This window comes from Rhea americana, unplaced genomic scaffold, assembly GCF_003343005.1.
Source record: "Rhea americana isolate MKP2758 unplaced genomic scaffold, rheAme1 scaffold_12, whole genome shotgun sequence".
Classification (NCBI taxonomy): Eukaryota; Metazoa; Chordata; class Aves; order Rheiformes; family Rheidae; genus Rhea; species Rhea americana.
This window is the reverse complement of record NW_028185261.1, coordinates 8637673-8660327: the sequence shown is the minus strand read 5'-3', so window position 1 is coordinate 8660327 and position 22655 is coordinate 8637673. Positions and strand designations below refer to the sequence as shown.

The following is a 22655-nucleotide window of genomic DNA, read 5'->3' as shown; positions in this document are numbered from 1 at the left end:
TAATGTAAAATAAATATTCTTTCAATACCATGTTTAGATGTTATATGAATGTTGCACACAATGCAAATTATGAAATGCAAGTTGTTTGACATGCTGACATGCAAGCTTCTCATTTGGACAGTAATACAAGAATGTAGATATGGCACAAACAACAGGTTACCTGGAGAAGTTTTTTAAAGGAAAACCCACACCACAATACTATAAGCCTATAGTGCTAGGGTCTGCAACTATCTATACCTCACRTGGCAATTAGAGTACCTAAAGTCATACTAACCTTCAGGCTTCCTGGTGGCTTGTGTTTCTAATCATGAAAAAGAAGGTGTGGGTGAAATCTCTTCTTCAAGTTGTGCTTATATAGATTATTTAATGTTTGGCTTACGTACTGGTAAAGACATGTCATCRCATTTTAAATTTCACTTAAACCAACTGAAATATTTTTATGCATTGTTAAAGAAAGAGGATATATCATTTTATCATATGGAAGAGGCTTACTCATTTTTTTCTCCTCTGGCATATGGCACAAACAAGCCTACAGCTTGCTCAAAACATTTATTTGGATTCGGGAGCCTCAGCACTGATAGCTGCAACCCTAATACAAATTTTAAAAAGTTATTACTGAAACAAGAATACTGATGAAGTGAACCCCATCATCATTAGCATCTTGATTTCTACAGCAGTTCTGATATTCAGAAATTAAGGTCTACACAGATTTTTACCTAAATACATAAATACAAAGGATTATAGCATACTTTATTTAAACAATCAGTTGGGTATACAGAAGCATTAATGTTCTTCCATAAGCCTATTCTTACCTGAACAATGCTTTTCTTCACTACAAAAATCCTAGTTATCATAAAATCATAGAATCAGTAAGGTTGGAAGGGACCTCTGGAGATCATCTGCTCCAACCTCCCTGCTCAGCAGGGTCACCTAGAGCATCGTAGACAGGGTTGCATCCAGGCAGTCCTTGAAGATCTCCAGAGGAGGAGACTCTACAACCTCTCTGGGCAACCTGTTCCAGTGCTCTGTCACTCTCACAGKGAAGAAATTCCCCCTCACGTTCAGGCGGAACTTCCTGCGGTTCAATTTCTGCCCATTGCCTCTTGTCCTGTCACACRGGACAACTGAAAAGAGTTTGGCCCCGTCCCCTTGACACCCTCCCTTCAGGTACTTGTACACATTGATAAGATCCCCCCTCAGTCGTCTCTTCCCCAGGCTGAAGAGGCCCAACTCTCACAGCCGTTCCTCATAGGGCAGATGCTCCAGCCCTCTGATCRTCCTTGTAGCCCTATGTTGGACTCTCTSCAGTARCTCCATGTCTCTCTTGTACGGGGGAGCCCAGAACTGGACGCAGTGCTCGAGATGAGGACTCACCAGGGCTGAATGGAGGGGCAGGATCACCTCCCTTGACCTGCTGGCAACACTCTTCCTAATGCACCCCAGGATACCATTGGCCTTCCTGGCCACAAGGGCACATTGCTGGCTCATAGTCAACTTGTCATCCACCAGCACTCCCAGGTCCTTCTCTGCAGAGCTGCTCTCCAGCAGGTCAGCCCCCAGCCTGTTCTGGTGCCTGGGGTTATTTCTCCCTCCAAGACTCTGCACTTGCCCTTGTTGAACYKCATGASGTTCCTCTCCGCCCAGCTCTCCAGCCTGTCCGGGTCTCTCTGCATGGCAGCACAGCCCTCAGGTGTATCAGCCACTCCTCCCAGCTTGGCATCATCAGCAAACTTGCTGAGGAGGCACCCTGTCCCCTCATCCAGGTCATAGATGGAAAAGTTGAACAGGAYGGGACCCAGTACTGAGCCCTGGGGGATGCCACTAGCCACAGGCCTCCAACTAGACTCCACACCACTGATGACGACCCTCTGAGCTCTGCCTTTCAGCCAGTTCTCAGTCCTCACTGTCCACTCGTCTAACCCACACTTCCTGCGCTCATGTAGGAGGGTGTTGTGGGAGAGAGTGTCAAAAGCCTTGCTGAAGTCAAGGCACATATACAACGTCCACTGCTCTCCCCTCATCTACCCAGCCAGTCATTCCGTCATAGAAGGCGATCAGATTGGTTAAGCAAGACTTCCCCTTGGTGAATCCATGCTGGCTACTCCTGATCACCTTTTCCTCCATATGTTTGGAGATGACTTCCAGAATGAGGTGTTCCATCACCTTTCCAGGGATGGAGGTGAGGCTGACCAGCCTATAGTTGCCTGGGTCCTCCTTCYTGCCCTTYTYRAAGMCTGSAGTGACATTGGCTTTCTTCCAGTCCTCAGGCACCTCTCCAGTTCTCCAGGACCTTTCAAAGATGATGGAGAGCRGCTTGGCGGCAACAACATCCGCCAGCTCCTCAGTACCTGTGGGTGCATCCCATCTGGGCCCACGGATTTGTGGATGTCTAGCCTGTCCAGAAGGTCTCTAATCCTTTCCTCCTCAACCAAAGGAAAGTCTTCCCTTCTCTGGACTTTCTCCCTCACATCCAGGCTGCAGGATTCCTGAGGRCTGCCCTTAGCAGTGAAGACTGAAGCAAAGGCGGCATTCAGTAATTCTGCCTTCTCTGTATCCCTTGTCACCACGGCCCCCGCCCCATTCAGTAGCGGGCCCACATTTTCCCTAGTCTTCCTCTTGCTGCTGATGTATTTGGAGAAGCCCTTCCTGTTGTCCTTGGTATCCCTTGCCAGACTCAATTCCAGCTGGGCCTTAGCCTTCCTCGCTGCATCTCTACATACTCTGACTGCATTCCTATAATCCTCCCAAGTAGCCTGTCCCCTCTTCCACATTCTGTGTACTTTCTTCTTCTGTCTGAATTTGGCCAAGAGCTCCTTGCTCACCCATGCAGGTCTCCTGCCCCCTTTGCTGCACTTCTTACTCATAGGGATGCACTGCTCTTGAGCTTGGAGGAAGTGATGCTTGAATAGCAGCCAGCTCTCCTGGACCCCGCTTCCTTCTAGGGCCTTAACCCATGAGATTCCACCAATTAGGTCTCTGAAGAGCCCCGGATCCGCTCTCCTGAAGTCCAGGGTTGCAATCCTGCTTGTTGCCTTACTTCTTTCCTGCAGGATCCTGAACTTCACCATCTCGTGGTCGCTGCAGCCAAGGCTACCTCCAACCTTCACATCTCTAACCAGTCCCTCTYTGTTGGTAAGGACAAGGTCCAGCAGGACACCATTCCTCGTAGGCTCCTCCACCATTATACTTGCACCCAAAGTATTTCATCAGTTTTGTTAATATTCAAGCATTTAAAAACATTGCCTGCCTGCCTGCCTGTCTCAACTTCATACTTCAAATTGTATTCCTGTGCTGTTGCAGAGGATTTTGTGGCTTTATCAGATGCCAAAGTAATTTTTTAAGTCAACTCCAGAGCAGGAATCAAGTCCCTACTACAGAAAGCCACTAGCCCTTTTGTCCCGCAAATTAGAGGGTTTATTTTCTCCACTGCTTAGAACACATTCCGATTAAATGGACTTCTGCTTCCCGAAGTTAAGAGGCCTTTCTAGTGACTGCTGAAGAGACAAGCTCCTTGTCCTTGGAAGAGAAGTTCTGCGTATGCAGAGATGCTGCAGCAGTTTCAGCTCTACAGACCAGCTTAGAGGAAAACTGCCTTTGCATTTAAGACATCTTTTTTTAATCGCTCCTTTTGAGCAGAGCAGTGAGGCTGCGCCTGCAATCACAGACTCCGAGCACCCCATCCTCCCCGCCGCGCAGGGCGCGCCGAGGAAGGCCCCAGGCCGGGCGCGACGGCCGCCGGGCGGGGGCAAACTACGCTTCCCGGCGCGCATTGCCTCGAGCACGGCCGCGCCGGGGAGCCGCAAGCCCCAGGCAGCCTCGCGGCGCGCTGCGGCCGCCCCTGCCCGCCGCGGGGGGCGGGCGGAGGCGGCCGCGGCCTTCCGCGCCCGAAGCCTCTGTGGGGGATAATTAGCTTTCCAGCGCCAGAAATCAGGTATCCAGAAGATGACAACAAAGAAAATTCTGTAATTTAAGCTTAGGTTCTTATAACTCAGTGTTCCGTATGAAGGCAGCCTCCTGTAAGGCCGCAAGTCTAAACTCCCCCCTTCCGCTCTTGCAAGGTCTAACCCGATTAAACAAGTCTCATTTTAACCCTGTGGATCTTACTGATGGGCTGTAATGCCTCCGCTGCTTACTGAGAGAAGTCTTGCAACATTCAGATACAAAATCAGGTACTGAGATTCAACACTTCTGAAGGCTAAAAAGCAAGATTCAGCTGGCTCAGCACTCCRCATATTTAAGAATAGGCAAGATTAATCACTGAAGGCTTCCTACTGCTGTCAGCTGTGTCTGTGCAGTTCTATTTAGTAACTGCTTTTCATTAAGCACTTAACTCACCCAGCAATATCAGACTCTCAGCGCAGCTAAAATGTAACTACATGTAGAAACATATCTATATGCCATGCTGCAGGCACTCCTAAAGAAACAAAAATTAAATTATTTTAAATGGCTGAATAGAGAGCAATCATCTTAACACAGTTCCATAAAAACAGTTCTGTATCATTTTTCATTTTCCAATTTTTCATTTACAAACATGTTTAAATGTTTCCACATGTTTTTAAAAACAAAGAATGAGGTAGAGTTTTGCCAGCTTATAATCAGCTGAAGACCCACCTTCAACTCCAGAAGCCAAATGTTTAATCATAAGCAAACACTGTATAATTAGGCCTCATGAGGCTCTACTTACAAGTATATAAATTTGGCTTAATAGGGCTCATCTAGGGGTTTTTGTTGTTTTTGTTGTTTTTTTTTTGGGGGGGTGGGAGTGAAGCACTATGCTATGAACCAGCATTCGCACAGAGCTGCAACACTAACAGTGACAGTTGTCACAAGAGGGCGTAGCGAGGGCCAGCAGCTCCCCAGGGCTGGCTTCGAGGGGCTCCCCATGGCAGCCGGGCCRGGCCTCGCAGCTGGGGCTCGTCCCACCATCCAGCGAGGATATGGGGCTGCCCTGGGCTTTAGGCACCTCTGCRAGGACAGCAGTCACCCCATGGGTCAGGTCAGGTTACGTCTGGGTTYGAATCAGCAGGACAGAGCTGGAGATGGGCGCTGCTACAGCACCTCTGGGGTGGAGACTGACAGCCCCAAGCTGGGCTGACCTAGGGACGTGGGCGAGGACAAGTGAGGCTGCTCAGGGCCATCAAGGCCTCTTAGGGCACTCAGGATCCTGAGATCTAATCTAGTAGCAAGATTAGTGCTGTGAGCTCAGGGAATCTAATCCATAGTTTTTAAATGCTTTAAAAAATTTGTATGTCAAAGATGGAAGTTCTGACATTTATGCAAATTTAAGCATTATACTGGTAAATATGCATAATTGCTCATAAGATAAATGTTTGTCTTGTTAWAATGCTATAAAATATCACCTATCTGAAAGAAAGAATCTATTCCCAATGGTAAAAGGATTACAGCTTTAGAACTGTATGGAACTTGACCTTTTCTGCCCAATCTTTATTGTTTTCATTTGCAAAATACTGCGTACTATACACAACAATATGCTTTAASTTGCTAAATATACTTCCAGCAAAGTCTAATTCCTTTTCCAATTGTCAGACAATGTCTTCTCCAAATGTGTTAGGTGGGATTAAAGCACCTCCTTTTTACTGCAAGTCTATCATAATGTATAGGCTTCTACTCCTAAAATGTAATTACTATTTTAAATAGTGTAAGAAGAGTCTGATATTGCTAATTACAGTTATCATGCTGTTGAATTTAAGATGGGTAGAAGAAAATAGTTTTGCAAAACATACATTACAATAAGAAGTACCTGGAATGCAACTGCAAATTCAAAATAATTACTTGTCTAAGTATTTTCATTGGTGCCAACATAACAAATCAAATCTTTAAGATTTCATTTAGCTTTCATTTTAAAAGTATTCTTGATCTAGTCAAATATTCATTTTTTTTATCAAATGTTCAGTCAAATAGTAAAAATGTATTTGTACTGTTTTATTTAGGATCTTTTATACTCATTAGGCTGAATGCCACAAATACTTTTGAAAATGAAAATTACTCATGTATAGGTGTATTTACATACTGAGATCCTAAGGTAGAAAATAACTCTGAGGGAAACTAAAAATCAAAAGAAAGTTACTATAATTTAAAAAAAGTAAGCATCTTCAAAGTGAAACAAATGCTAATAACACTGATATTACACCTAAGCCTATTATGAAAGTTTACTTACTACCAAAATGCTCAGTATCACCTTTTGGGTGTGCTGTGTAGATAGATACAATGGGATAGTACTGCAGACAGCCTGGTCTCTTGTATCCTCAGAGTTGTAAGTTGCATTCCTGCTAAATGTTTTAGAAGAACAATGCTAAAAAAGGAGAAAATGGAGAGCAAGGTTCATACTAGCTGCAGATGAGGAGGCCACATTAACCACTCTGGTCACAAAACATCTGCTGGGAGTTCCACAAAGAGCAACTTTTTGACATCAAGACCTTGCTTGCAGCGTTTTCTGTGACATTATGTTTAGATGAAAACAAAATAAAGTTGATTTGCTTTGATCAGTTCTTTCAGACTTCACACTCAAGATTTGTACAGAAAAGCAAAGATAAAATCTTGGCCTTATTGGAATCAATAGGAGTTCTGCCACTAACTTCACTTAGGCCAAGAGCTCATGATAGGTTTTTATAGGTATGCACCATTAAGATATCATTTTTCATACAGAATAATCAGCTTTTGTCACAGAACTTATGGCCACATTTAAAAATTTAAAAGCTGCAGCCATAACAGCTGGCAAATAAAAGACAATTTCTCAAGACTTACTGTACTCAGCTGACTATTCAGCCTAAAGTATACTTTGCAGTCAAAAGGTAAAATACACGTTTCCATTTTATCCTTCTTCATATACAATCTTCAGTGAAGTTAGTTTTGATTTTTTTAAAATTTCTCATTCAATTACTTTGTGTATTACATCAAGTCTTTTTCCTAAAATTCACAGATGTAATACAACCTATGGGACTGTGAATCACATTCTTTAAACATTGTTTTTTAATACCAGGATTCAAAATATTGTAAAGGGTATACTGTCATTACTTCTTTAGTCCAAGTCATGTGGCTTTTTTTTTTCCTTTGGGCATTTTGGTCATTTACTTACATGTATTGTATGATACAAATGCTGCTGAAATACCATACAGCATGATACATACAGGTTAAACAGTCAAGACTGTCCTGAGGCAATGAAACACTAAAGAAGACTTTCTGAAATGTAGGTATTTTTAACAGTTCACAGTAGAGAAGATATGTGTATTATTCATATTGAGGTGGCCAAAAAATTGAAACACGTTTCCATTATATCAAGCTCTTCAGGATTAAAAAGTACTATCAGAGCAGAGGACAATCAGAGGCATGTTCTGTGCTTCATACTGCTCCCAAAACCCAGCATTCCTGATTGCAGATTATTCCTTTAGCATATGGAAATATGTAGATGGTATTTTGCCAACTACACTGGCTCAAGACTACTCCTGCCTGCAGTCCTGTTGCAGACTTGTTGGGCAGCTGAAGAAGGACCAGTCAGGGTACTGTCAGATTCTAATGATGTGATGCCCAGCTAGAAGACATTAGTTAATCCAGTTTAACAGAAATGGCCCAGGGTTTCTCAAAAATGTACTGAATTTTGCTAACCTGTGGATTAAACAATCACAGAGCCAGAGCAATCTGTAAGAGATGTACACACAGACAGATGGGTGGGACGGATGAAGGACAGATAGCCAGGAAAATAAGTGTTGAAGAGTCAAGTTTGCTGCTACTTCTGCCCATTAGGAAGTGGTAGTGAGGGCTGCTGCTGACACAACAAGTCACCATACTCAACAGCAACTGGCATCTCCAAGCCCCAGCTCTTCCTTCAGTAACCCTTCAAAGTGGCCTTGCAACCCCATGTAGCTCTGAAGCCTCCACTAACTATGCAATGGTAATAGCAGCAATGAAGAAGTCTAGTATCACTTTGGTTTCCCTTCTTAATAGTACTTGAACACACTTGAGGATAGAATGTTTCTTTGTTCATGGTGTTTCTCCTCCCAGTTCTAAAATGGTAAGGAATTTCATTTGATTGACACTAGTCTATTTAGCTATGTTTTTAAATATACCTTATATACCTCTTATTCTTTGAAAAAGCTGTTAGGCCTCATTTCACAGCTTGAAATATTGAGATCAGAAAGCTGAGAGCTCTTGGATTTCAAACAGTAATGGAAAAAAAATCAAAAGATATGGATATGCAGCAATAATCTCTCTGACCTCAGCCTCAGTGGGTACAAGTGTAACATAACCTTTATATTCATTTCAAGCTTCAGCTCCTGCAGAGATTACCAGTCTTAATGCCAGCTACTACCAGTTTGTTGGAAGTATATGTGAGCTGAGGTAGCCAAACACAATTTAGTCGACTAAAATATGCAAGTGTGTAGTKTCATCTCCTAGAGATGTCAAAGATATATAGATACATTTTAATACTAGAGGAATAGGGATGCAATTGCCTGTTTAAGCATCCAAAGTATAGATTCTTCAAGATAAAATATGGGTTTTTTTACAAAAAATAGCTAGATTGAATGCTCAAATTCTAAAAATAACTTTATAACATTTAAATGAGAATATGAATGTTCCTTATAATAGCTTTTAAGATACTTCTTCCATTAAAAAAAATCATGTAATATATAGTATAAAATGACATGAAAATGTTAAATACTCACTTGATGTTAATTTATGTTAAACTTTGTAGTAAATGAGGCAAGAAAACTTACTGTTAGCTTTTATTTTTAAGAGTTACCTCAGAAGCATCAATGGCACATACGCCATTGCATCAYTGGCATTACTTTGGCATCACTAAGGTTTTGATTAACCGTCATCATCAGCAAAGTGCAAGTATTGAGAACACTGCAACTTCAGAAGCCGGCAAGTCTAGAAGTGTACTGTATGGTATGTCACATACCTGGAATTCTGAGCAGATTTTTACCATGCATCCTGTGCAGTCAGCTATGAAAATGTGGAGGCCCCACTAAGCTTTCAAAGTTGCACCTGGCCAAAAAAAAAGTTGCCCTAAGGGTGAATATCATTCATTATTAGAAGAAAATACCCTGAAGCCAAGAACTTGCTACAAAGCATGCAAGCAACACAGTTATTTAATTAAGAAATTATTTGCCAGCTATGTTTTAAGGTAGGAATTAGAAATGAAAATGAAAGGATAACAATGTTTTGCTTCTGAAAGGTGCACAATCCCAATCATAGTTAACATGCTTTTTCTTGCTAGAATTACTTTATTTCTCAGTAAGATTTAGSGGCTATGTGAGATTTATTATATCTATTTCAGTTAAATACTGCATTATTTTATTCCCTAAAGGGCAAAACATTGCATTTTCATTCCTATCTTAAAGAAAATCTACATATGTCAGTATAAGCACAGGAAAATAAAAGTGGCTGAATAGAAATAATGATCCACTACTACAACCTTGAGCCTTGAAACAGTATTTTTTCTGATGTGTAACTGCGTAGCACAGATAGCTGTATCGGAGCTGGTTTTAGCTTAGGTAAGGAGGAGCAGCCACACACTACAGAGAATTGCACTTCAGTCATTGTAGTTCACCAATTTAGCATTAATTACCGGTGAAGATGAAGACTATAAAACAGAATTAGAACCATAGCAAATGCAGCAGCCCTCTGTCTCATAACAGTCTCTCTCACCTATTTAATTTGGAGCTGTAGCTGCTTCCTCTTCCCAGAATCTTCTCAGTCTCCTTGGCTGTGACTGTCATGTGGGAAGTAGCCAGAGCTTGTGGAAGGAAAGCACAACAGTGGTTAGCAATGGATCCTTTCTGAGTGCATGCAGGTAAAAAGAGATGGGTCTACAGAATGATGATTTTGTGTTTCTGTAGAAATCTAATTGTTTAATATGCTTGTTCCAATGCAAAAACTTGCTGAGGATATTTGAAAAACTACATGACAAGCTGCTATCACTGATTACTATCAGTGGCCCTCAGGATCCATAGCCACCTAACTTAGGTTTCAATGGCATCTTAGGTTTAAGAAGCTTAGCCTATCATTCACCTGTGGAGGAACTTCTGGGACTGAGCACATGCGAAATCAGGCTTTTTGTATGGTATCTGGTAGTGCATAAAATTAATCTAGTCATSATATACGTTAAGAAATCTCTCAAACCTAACTACATAAATCTTGTTACCATTTCATGGCTAGCAATGTGTTTCAGTCTGATCACAGGAATAGACTTCTGCCTCTATAATTCTTATGAAGAAAAGGAAAATGGAAATGTGGAAGCTGATCATTCATATGGTGTACAGCAGGAACAAGACTCTTTCATCTTTACTGTGCTGTGTGCCAGAATCCTTGTTTTCTACAACAACTTTTGGAGGGGTGGATGTGACAGTTAGTGAGTCCTGGAGAAACTATGTACTGCTTTCTGACTGGTCTCTCTTAGACCTCTTCATCCTGGGCAATCCCACCAGCAATCAGAATTTCCACTGGCCCAGTTCATGGGACAATAAAAATTCCTCTACTACAGTGRTAACAGCAATCCCTCATTACAGGGAGATTCATKTAGGTCTGAAAGGCATCCTACACAYATGGACCACTATGACAATGTTGAAAACATGACAGCCAGTGTTGAAAGCTGCCTTGCCAAATCATGATAGATGTGCAGAAGGATGGAGGTGAAAGGGAGAGCAGAGTGAACAYGACCAGGCAGTGTTTTGGAGTGAGAACTGGACAGTGGTATATATTTGCCARTATGAATGGGGATTTATGTGTAGGGATGGCTGTGCAGAAAGCAGACTGAGGATGCATGTGTGTAGTCTGGAGAGGAGGAGACAAGTGGGTGGGTAGCTAGAAGGGGGAGCAAGAAGCACTGCTCTTCCCCTTTTTCCTTGCCTCTCTCTGCTGGTGCCTCCTGACACTTGACACCAATTCCCACAGGRGCTTGCAGTCCTGTTTCTTCCTCCTTTCCTCACAGAGCAGCCAGCACAAGGAGGACAGCTCTGCTGCCAGTGAGCCCAGGGCAGCATCCTGAATCCCTGCAGAGTCTCTTGCTTCGGAGCAGTGAGGTAAGGACCCCACTGTCCCCTCTTTCCACAGCACTAGAAATCCTGTCCTAAATTAACTGGAGCTAAGAAGCCCTGCAGACATGGCTGTGTTAGGCACTTCTCCAGGAGACATTCAGAGACAGCATGGTTGTGGCAGGTTTGTTCTTGCCACTGAGCTGCCTTTTTGCTACATGCTGGGTCTACCTGGAAATAACTTGCAGGGATAGGACAGTGAAATACAAGCAGGGCAGGACGAACCTGTTGGTATCTGAGCAGCTTGTAATCTCCAGGTGGACCTGGGAGCCCAGGACAATTAGCTCAGTCCCTGCAGAAGGCACATGTCTTGTCTATAGGGCGCTGCTGAACCTGGGCTGAGCATTCTGTGCCTGCATCCCCAGGGTAGCACAGCAGGTGCATTCATGCCTGGACAGCATGCTCAGGACGTGACCGTTCCTATGCAGGATGGCCAAGGATAAGGGCTGTCATGGAGGGGAGAAGTAGGCACATTCCTCAGTCCTCAGGTAGAGGACAACAAGGGAAACAAACTCAGGTCTGCCTCTGTGCTTCCTTCTTCTTTCCTAGCCAGCTGTGGGCAAAGCAGTTTAAAAACAGTACCTCTGAGAATTTCTCTYGGGATCCAGCTTCTTCCACATGGGCACAGCCCTAGTTAAGCTGTTTGAAAAGTGCTGATTGTACAAACACTGCCAGAGAGCAAGAGAACTGATAATGTTTGTAAAATAACCTGTCTCTAGTCTGTCATGCGCTAGACCTCTATGCACTATACCTGAAAATCACTCCAATATGTCTCTGCTTATTATTTATTACATATTTTGGAGAAGCCCTTACCAAATAAAATAAAAGTAGCTCTTTTTAGGACTTTATTTTAAAATACAGCATATTACACACCCTGTCAAAGAAGTAAAGTTGACCAATGTTTTACTGTCCTTGTACTGCAAAGTCACATATTATTCTATTTTGTGTTGTTTAGGGAACAAAAAATGTTCTTCAGATTCTGGTGGCTTTTGTGGATACTTGAACACCATGAATTTTTAGCACAAAATCTCAGGGAAGGAAAAAGATACGGATTAGGAAGACCAAAACCTAAACATATTCTGTCAAATACAGTAGAAAAATATCCCAGGCCAAGTGATCAAGGTGAATATTTCTATTTTAAAACAGGTTTGTTTTTTTTTTCCTTGATTCATTTATTAAGATTCTGGACTACCTGGCTAACTTGCACTCTAAGATACTGCTTATATTCAACAAGGCTTGCCTCATCCTACATTTTCACTTGCCTTATTTTTGCACTTCTATCTTTTTCCTCTTTTCTTCTCTCTTCCCTCTTTCTGTATTTCAGAAGAGTCTTTTATTCCTTGTGGGGGGGTTATTGATTGGTCACCTGTTATTGTCACTGCAATAATAGTAGCCCATATAACTGTACTTGTATGGAAGTAATATCATCAGTAGTTCAAAAATAATGTTCTCCAATGTGTACAAGTTCAGATCCTGCTCTTGGAAATTTCTATGTCACTAGATGTAAGTGTCAGTGCAAGGGACAAAACCTAGCTCTGTCAAATCCTATTCTAGTGTCTTATTCAATAAGACTCATCTTCCTGTAGGTTACTCCTACTTTCACAGTCCCCATTCCAGTAGGATATTCAGTCAAATACCAGGCAAGAGGACAGAATGAATGTATAAATACCACTGCAACATTCCTTATTTCATGAAATCATCTCACCTTCAGGAATCTCTTATTCCCTGGGGCATCTGCTCTGGAAGAAGTTCCTCAGCCTGTGTATGCTCTGCCTTCAGGACAGATTCACACAGATGTTTTCTTAAAACTTCAATCATTGGACTCCCACTTTTGAATCCTAAAATATATATAAAGGTAGAATGAGACTTAGTACAAAGTCACTCAACTCACTTACCTAACTATTTATTATAGATGATGACTGCATTCTGGAAATTGCTTTTACACTGGACAGCTCTGAAAGTGCTAAGGACTATAATCATGAACAACAGAAGAAATTTGTATTGGAAACAGTAGACAGAATGAAAGATCTGCAGCTTAGTTCTGGACGTAGTGTCAGCTGGAGGATGGCCTTACTCCAGTACAGCAGCACTGTCTTCATAGAACAAACTTTCCGTGACTGGAAAGGTCCTGAAGCATTCAAATCCCGCATTGCTCCCATTACCTACATAGGTCATGGCACCTACACAACTTACGCTATAACTAACCTCACACAACTCTACATGACTGAAGGGACTCCAGGCAGTGTGAAAGTAACTGTGCTCTTCACTGATGGAGTGGATCATCCAAGAAACCCAGATATCTTTGCAGCTACAGCTGATGCTAAACACCAAGGAATTGTGTTCTTCACAATGGGAATGACCAGAGTGGCTGAAGAGGTTGGCAATGCTGCCAAGCTCCGGCTCCTGGCCAGTGTTCCAGCATCCAGGTTTGTTTTCAACCTCCAGGACAAAGGAACTGTGGAGAAGGTTCTCAAAGAAATGGTAAGTATGCAGAAAGGTTTGGAAAATGGTTTAGATGAATATAGGTAAAAAACTGCTTAATTGCAATATTGTTAAATGCTAATGCTATTAAATACTGAAGTCCACTTGTTAACGAAACCACCGTGATAAAGCACAGGTTTTTTTTCTCTCCCTTTTGCACCATGAAGATCTTCCCAGCCAAAATACTGAAGCTGAGAATTGAATTTGACTCAGATCTGTTGTGAAGTTATTTTTTATCTGTTTTATTCTTAAAAGAATAAAAGGTATTTTTAAAGCTCCTAAATAAAAAGGTAAAATGAAAAGGTACTTTAAAGGTCCTTTCTTAAATGAACAAACAATTTTTTCAATTTTTTCTGTGGCATGCAATAGGAATAAGGAATGCAATATTGGCCCTTGTACTAAAAAGTGCAGCTCTTGCAGAAAYAAAAATAGATTTGTACACCTTAAAGGACATATGTCTATTTAGATCAAATCTGTACTTGGTCATAGACATATTTAAATTGCCATGGAAAATCTACCACATAATGAGRAAGAAACGTGTAAGCTGAGCTGGAAGTTTTGTGTGCCTCCTTTCAGCCTGTGAGTTTGATTTAAAAAATATTCCCTGCCAAGCAGGAAAAATTGAGCCATCCTGCAGTCTAGGCTACTATAAATCTGGTGATGCAAGTTGTAGATGAAGTCCTKATCTGACCACGCACAGAGAGAAAACGAGCAAGGCCAGGAGGCTTTTGCAGTGAAACTGACACATGAACCATCTCAAATCTGAGAGCATGCACCTGACCAGGCTGTCCTGTCTGCCTGTCGCTTTGACAGCCTGCTCCGCTACACTGGTTTGGCTGTCTATCAGCCTTCCTATCTTCTCGGGTATTACTATTGCTTTCTGTGTCACAACAACCACCTCTTATGTAACCTCTAATATAACTTTATTTTACCTGTTCCAAACTGACAGCCATCATCAGGTGCTTTCTTTTAAAAATGATGCTGCTATCTGGTTTAAATAACTGTTTGTAAACTACCATAATTAAATAGATTAGAGAAACATGCATTGWATACAATCCTCAAAGCACTTATGTCCTGTCAGAGGCTGCATCAGTTGTGAAAGGCAAGAGGAATACATTGCATGTGGGTTTTTCAGCTGCAAAGGTCTTATTTAAAAAAAWTTTAAAAAGGGGAGGAACTAACTTGATGACAATTACTCATGTGATCAAAGGGAAACGTGCTCAAAGACAAACCTTTTCTAAGGCATTCTCATTTTGTATATGCCTAACAGTACGCGTAAAAGATCATCTGATTTTCTTAAGTGTAAAATATGTATCATTCACTCATAAGGGGCTGCTATTATTCAGCACTTTGGGAAAAAGTATTGTTCTTGGGTGTATTATTCCTATCTACTTAGCTATGTTGTCTTAAGTCTGTCTATTTTTTTAGAATGAGTAGATTGGTAGAAGTTTTTTCATAAATTAAAGCTTAATTAATGTTAATTAATATTTTAATTGATGAATTTAATTAACTAGCTGCTGGAACAAATAATTTTAACACCTTTCAGTATTCTTTCTTTAGAGCTGGATCATGACCTTATGTTTCTTATGTTCTTTTTAATATCTATCTTCACAGGAAGATCTGGCTGAGGAAGAGGTAAGTATTTTGGGGGTAAGAGGGAGTACAGATCTCCTGTTTAACATATTCTCATGGACCTAGACTACTCTATGGAAACATAATTCAAGAAAAACGTAGTAATATAGTCAATTCAATGAGATTGTCCACAAGTAAAACTACATGCTGTTGTACCTGCAGGACAGAGCTTTAATTTCATATTCTAATTTCATTTACTTTTCCTCATGATTCTCAAATCTGAAAAAAAAACAATGTGAGTAATCATGTTATCAGGAATATGCTGATATGTTTCAGAAAATCATCCAAGAGACTCAGGACAAGAAAACAAGACACTGAGCTGAATGTGGTGCAGTTCTAGCCTTTAATACTCTTCCTACATAAAAGAGAAAAAAGTTGAGAAAGTGGAACAAAATTCCACACATTCCAGATTCTCCACAATGCATTACCCTTACTGCAGCCATTTTAGGTCTGGCTGCCATTTTKGGGGGATGAAAGTTTTACTCTTCTTTGAGAGAGCTCAGTCCTACTTAAAGTATGATTGCCTCAAGTAGAGGCCATTCTGATGAGCAGCCTAAGGAAACTATTAGTAAGTATGAATGTTTGCAGAACTGAACCATTTTGATTTTCACTCATTTCTACTGACATCAGGATTATTTTGACAGAGAAAAAATAGTAAGTTATACGATGTTCAGGGTTATCCATGCAAGACACATTACCAATAATTGGGACATTCAGATACTAGGGATGTTTAAACTCTTCATTTCCAGAATGAAGGTTTACTAAAGAATATAACCAAGTGGAGGTTTACTAAAGAATATAACCAAAAATAAAAGCAACATTCTCCATTCCTCTTCCAAAACAACCCTAGAGCCTGTACAGTCTTTGTATTATGCCATAGTTTTAAAGTTTCAAAAAAATCCTGGTAAAATAGCCTAACAACACAAAATGATGATGTCTTACTGGGGCATGACTGGATAGCTAAAAGAGAAGAAAGATTAGAAACTACTACAATGAATTGCATTAAATATTCATAGAATAATCTATGCATAGAATATTTTGTTTATAGATCACACTAGGCCTAGGCTATGATCTATCCTGCATGCAGTGAAATAAGGTGGAATAAGGATATAAGATGTCTTTCTTACCTCATTGTTCTGGTTATCTTTATAGTGACTAGTAGAAGGATCAGTATTCTACAATCACAGACACACAGAATATAATAAACTGACCTTGTGAGCAGTTTAGAGGTAAAACTACTATCAAAATGATTGAGCTTTCAGGAGTAGGTATGATATGGATTTTTGGATGGAGTATAGGAGGCGACATTCCTTATAAGTGGTAAGCTTACACCAAAAAAAATAAATAAATAAAGAACTGACTTCATTCCCTGATTGTACTTGGAGTAGCCCTACAGGAACTTAAAAGCAGTGTTGATGTTTTCTCTTTCTTCCATTAAAATGTGCTGATTTGAATTATTTTCATTCAAAGTGTCCACAGGCTSCTATATGTAACTGTGAGAAAGGGGAAAGAGGTCTTCCTGGCCCTGCTGTAAGTAACTGTCATTTCTCTTTATTCATTTTATTGATGATTGATATACAGTGTAAATCAAGATTTATTTCATTGTTGACATTTTTTAGGAAATTACCTGAACTTAAATCTTGAGAAACAAAAGTTAAAGCTTCAGTACATATTCCTCAGTAGTTACATTGCACAGAAATGTCAAATCAATAGGAAATGCACAAAGAGAACTGAAATTGCCATGAAACATTCCTTCTGAAAAAAAGAACAGTGTGATTTATGATCTGGTGAGGCCCTCCCTTTAGTCATGGCAGTTTAAATAGCAGAAAGGAGCAACTTCCCTGTGTGGAACAGTAATTTACCTGTTACAATCAGGCAACCAGATCAGATGGATCTAACTAGCTCCAACTCAGAAGCATTAATATCTGAAATGCTCTCTGAAAGAGCAAGACATTAGGAACAGTCAATTGAGACAAGAAAGGACTTGTAAAGAGGATAAAATAATCTATTTTCTTTCAGAATAGTCTTACAACTACTACCCCTGAGCAAATCTAAAGGATTACTTCATACAAGGCTCAGTGATATAAACTGCAGAGTTGGTTTCAAAAAGAACTCTTAGAGTTGAACTGTCTGATATTGTATTCCTAATATTAAACTAGGGCACATTCGTCTTATCTTGCACAATAGAGCACATTTTTTTTCAGAGGAGACTTTTTTTTTTTTTTTTAGCAAAATTAAAGAGAAAACTGGTTGCCTATCTGAGCTGGTCCTGTCACTCCCAGAAGTTCTATTTCAAGGTTATGGTAATTGCAGAGTTATAATAAAATTATTTGACTAAAATATAAGGGKTTTTTTTGTGTGTATGGTTTTTTTCTCTCTATTTCCAGGGTAAGAAAGGTCGCACTGGGGATGATGGAGCTCCAGGCCTGAAAGGAGCAAAGGTGATATAACTTTTCAAGATTTGGGGAAAAGATTCAGTACTTTGTTAATACAGAAAGACTATCCTAATAGTGCCCTTGTATGGGCATCTGTGAATTTCTGAAATTTCATCTTTATCTTTTTGCCGTAGTAAAGATAAAGATGCTTTACGAAGTGAATGCTTATATCTGCCGTATAGATTCATTAGAGTATAAAAAGATGGAACCCTGTATTACATTCAGGTATCTACCGAGATAAAAAGGACCACACTACCTCTTCTTGCTTTGACTGATTTTGATGTTGGATTATTCACAGGGGGAACCAGGCCTTAATGGAATCCCAGGAAGAGATGGAATAGAGGTAAAAATAAATAAATAAATAAATAAATCTCTTTTTCTCCAATCAACAGTGTTGATTTACTTTAAAGAGAAACATCATATTTTCAAAAAAAAATCTTTATAATAGCAAAGTATTTTTGTTTCAATTCTAGTTTACCAGGTAATGATTAACACTAGATGAACTGAAAACATCATTGCTTAAAGAAAGAGACTAATTCCTACCTGTAAATGTGATCTAAAAAGTATTCTCTGATAATACACAGCCCATCTAAAAAGTGGGAAAGGTCTGATATGATAATCTAAGAACAATAGAGTAGCTGATACTCTGCCTGCCTTTCTATGGTCAGTTTAATGTTTTTCACTTGACAAATAGAGACTTTATCTGCAAACAAGATGTAGCATCATGTTTCCTCATCAGAAAAGAAGTATATAATCCCATTCTGAACTTCAGGGTCCAGTGTGTAATAGTAAACACACAGCTGAATGGAATACATATAGGAGATAACTGTAAAACCAGCCTCTCAGTGCCCGATTCTAGACTCATTTCCACATTAATCATTCTACTCCATTTTTTTCTTACTCATTCAGTGTATCCCTTTCAGTTAGTACATCCTTCTTAGTCATCCTTTTATCCTGACACCTTATTTTAGTATGCTTCCCACTAAGAAAAAAATATTAACTGTAGTTTATCTGCTTTACATAATCAAAATCCCAGTCTAAAATGATACTTCCCTAAGATTTGTTTGCACATGTAACAGCTCTTATCATGACCGGTAACTGTAGCATTTACAGTCATACTGCCATGTTTATAAGAATACAGTTTTCTACCTAACTGTGCAGTAGAACCTGAAATGCTGTTTTTCTACAGAGAATATAGAATTACAGCTTGTTTAATAGCATCAATACTCACATGCTTACACCAAGATTATCTATCCTTTCAACCTGCTTTGCTTTTTTTTTTCTCAGGGGAAATCTGGATATAAAGGAGAAAAGGTACTACTTTTAGTCAAAACCTGTGCTTACATATTGATACTTCTTGTTATTACTATTAAGAATATTGCTATACATCTAATGAATGCTAGTGATGAACGATGATATCATCTTACCAGGTATTATACAAGCTCTAACTGAAGATAGGAAGTTCCCCAATGAACTTATAGCACCATAGCTACAGTATATCATTTAGGTCACACGTTTCAACAAAAGCACCTAATGAATAGAGRTGAAATATTCAATACATCTCATAAATATTTATTAATGTTTCTTTTAAGGGTGAAAGAGGTGAATGTGGAATCCCAGGCATAAAAGGAGACAGAGTAAGTAGCTACAAAGTTGTTACACTTTCAGGAAACACTGTTTAAAATACAGGAAAACTGCAATTGCCTGATAGTAACTATAGTGATAGATTTAAGGCAAATATTATTTCTCAGGATGAAGAAGACAACAGCTCACATTTTTAAAAAATTAAGTGATCAAGGATACCAGCTTCAGTAACTTTATCAGCTCCTTCTGTATTTTAATGGGATTTCTCTTAAGGCCCAAGCCTAAGCTTATTTACACCAATAGCAAAACTCTAGCTGACTTTAGTAGAAGCAGGAGAAGTCTCCAAGTAATGAGCAGAAGGAATGAACAGTGAAAATGAAATGAAGGTTTCTAACTCTAACACTAGTCATCAAGATTTGGTATATAATTGCTGTGAATATTTTAAATGACATGAATATAGAATTTAATTCCGGAGTATCAGTGCTTGATATACCACAGGCCATTTAAAAAATATTTATTCAATACTTGCTGACTGCTGTGCTTCTCTCTCCTCTTTTTTATTTTCTTTTAATTATAAAGTTATTTAAATAACATCCCATGGTAAAAAAAGATAGTAAAAATGGTTTTGACATATTTAAATATATATAAATGCACTCTTTTTTTCACTTACCTTTCAGGGTCCTGAAGGACCAGTTGGCCCACGAGGAACAAGAGGGCTACAGGTAAAAAAGAAAAAGAAATAAAACAATAAGGGAAAAAAACCCCAACATTTCAAGTGTATTTGGTTTCCTGGAGCTTAAAGCTCTGAAATCATATCGGATCACAGGTTTCACGCAGTTCTTAAGCCAGTGAATTCAAGGCATCCAAAACATACYTTCCTAAACTGCAACATTAACAAGAATTTGGAGTCTATACAATTAAATCCTTCTTATAAATCATTTGGCCTCAAAGATCACAGCAAATACAGTTCWATTAAAACCAAAATCATTCGTATCCCATTCACAGTGTTTAACTATCTTCTTTTGTTATCTCACAGAAGGAGTATATAGAAGTACTATCCTCTACTCTCTTTCCATCCCAATATTCTGATCAGAGGCCAAGAAACATAGCCCCTCAGAGCTACGTTTCAGAGCCCCTCAGAATTTTGACTGCAYATTATATTTCATTGTATTCAAATAAAGGGAGAGCCAAATTATCTTCCATGATGATCAGACCTTGCTCCGAATGAAGCTGAGTAGCTGGATCTATACAGTCATCTGAAAGCAGAGCTTGAATAATGTTTAGTAGTGTTTGTAACTCAAATTTTCAGGTGTACTACAGCAGATTATAGAGACCGTTTTTCAAACTGCTGCTGTTCTGGAACATGAAAAAGTCTTATTAAAACCACTTCTGTTTTAATAGGGCCAACAAGGACAAACTGGAGAAACAGGGCCTGAAGGCCTGCAAGGATCGAAGGCAAGAACTGCATTATTTCTCTTCCTTTTTAATCTTAGTATAGCTTCCTTAATCATAAGTATAGCTTCCTAACAATAATGCTTTTTTAATACACCATACTCTTCTCCTCGGGAAGGTAGCTGAATGTTATACTGTTTGTAAATCACAGACTTTTACCCTAAGAGATTTCTAAAAAAGTTGTTATTTGTTCTTGGTATTTGGATTCCATTCTTTTTTCATAAACACTTAAAATATGGCAGCATCATAAAATATGATTTAGCAGCATTGTAATATCATATTTGTTCAGTTTTCAATTTAAAATTATTTTTTCCAAAGTGTCAAGCAAAAATTCTGCTTGGGATCTCAAACATAAACTCTTCTCTTAAAACTGTACATTCTCTAGAAGAATCCTATGGCTGAAAATCAGTAGTTTCACTGTTTACTCATGCTCAGCCAAAGATACCTAAAAGTCACCAGGAGGAATGCAATCATGTCTCCTTTGTAAACATCTTTTGGGGTTTTTTTTTTTTTGTTGTTGTTTTGGGTTTTTTTTTGTTTTTGTTTTTGTTTTGTTTGTTTTTTGTTAGTAAAACATATGATTTACATTTACTAAATCCTTAAGCTTTGCTGGGTTTACTTCTCATTTATACCATTGTAAATTCCAGGTATACTAATGGAGATGAGTTGATTCTGTCTGCACACAAGTCAATGCTGCCTTCTCTCTMTATAGTACTAGCTTAACAGGAAATGCAAACATCACTGGATATACTGGGTATTATAGACAATTATGGGAACTGTTAAATTCATTAAGAGCACAATTACATTTTGTTTCTCAGAAGAAAAACTGAAACTGAATAATTCAGCTAATGGGTTCTTCAGCTACCAAAAAGGAATATTGTTGTTGAGAAAATTTCAAAAATGAATGCTACTACCTATTTTAAAATCAAGTATTGCATTAATTGTTAATGCAAAATACAATACTAATTTTAGATGATACCTAAGTTTGCCTCTGATTTGTAAAGGACATTATCTCTTTTGGTGTTGTTGCATTGTATTTAGTGTATGAGAGCTTACTGACCAATAGTGAGGAATAGGCTACAGCAGTCGGGTATGAAAACCTGTCGTATGTCACATGAAACAAGAAAATTTTCCTTTTTTATCTGGTATCACTTTGAACAGGGAATATCTGTGCCCTTAATAAAGGGAATTTTGAAGCACTGAAAGAGGGAACAGATGACATGCCATGTAAGACAATTCCAGTGGGCTAAAATATTCAGGATATACAAAAAATGAACTTCAAAATCTATTCTTTTTCAACAAAAAAAGTTAAACTGATTTTCCTAAACATCAATTTATAAGCAGATTTGTTTCTTTTATTTTTTGGAAAGGGTGAAAGAGGTCTCCCTGGGCCACCTGGCTTGCCTGGAGAGACTGGAATAGGACTGCCAGGCCCAAAGGTACAAGCAGCTGTCATCTTCTGTTATAAGTATCTCAGGATAAGAACAAAGACTGAAGCAGCTGAGATAATACACGTACATGAGAAACTTCAAAACTCAAAGTGTTGTTTTTATGATACTAGGAAGGTATTTGGGATTTTGGTCAAAACTAAAAAAAAGTACATTTTAAAGTATGTACCTTAAATCACTTTTTTACCATAGTTTTTACAGCTGGCATAACTCAATCCAAAGAGTGTGTAGCTGTGTATAAATATATACATAGTCTTAACCAAAAATTGTCCTGTGAAAAACATGTTTCTTGGCTTGGATTACTGGCATAAAGAAAACAAACACTATGAGGGAAATGCTGATTTCTTGGAAGAGGGCAGTAATTGGTATATCATGTACTTGGAATACACTGAGGACAGTTAATCCTTYAGATTCAACATTTTCTTATCTCAAATATAGAAATGATGCTGTCCTAATGCTGTGAAATGGCACCAGTTCAGTGTCTGTTGGATCTTCTGTGCTGCATGAGTCTGAGGATACTAGGATTTTCTCTGCCATTCCTGTATTCTCATACCTTAAATATTCCAAGC

General features: G+C 39.2%; 1 protein-coding gene across 3 annotated transcripts in view; it reads left to right on the top strand.

Annotated features, from left to right (window-relative positions):
• Nucleotides 1-11002: 11002 nt before the first annotated feature.
• The window catches only part of LOC146600620 (uncharacterized), a 37133-nt gene continuing 25480 nt past the window's right edge, over nt 11003-22655 (top strand). Inside the window, exons 1-12 of one of the 3 annotated variants that reach the window (XM_085323469.1) lie at nt 11003-11042; nt 12010-12176; nt 12967-13535; nt 15150-15170; nt 16638-16697; nt 17555-17608; nt 17901-17945; nt 18890-18916; nt 19195-19239; nt 19864-19908; nt 20588-20641; nt 22009-22077. In XM_085323469.1, coding sequence (XP_085179595.1) covers nt 12020-12176; nt 12967-13535; nt 15150-15170; nt 16638-16697; nt 17555-17608; nt 17901-17945; nt 18890-18916; nt 19195-19239; nt 19864-19908; nt 20588-20641; nt 22009-22077 — 1146 coding nt within the window. In that variant the 5' untranslated portion in view covers nt 11003-11042; nt 12010-12019. Of the gene's footprint in view, nt 11043-12009; nt 12177-12966; nt 13536-15149; nt 15171-16637; nt 16698-17554; nt 17609-17900; nt 17946-18889; nt 18917-19194; nt 19240-19863; nt 19909-20587; nt 20642-22008; nt 22078-22655 lie in introns of those variants that run through there. The other 2 variants (XM_085323451.1, XM_085323460.1) reach the window with 2 other exon arrangements.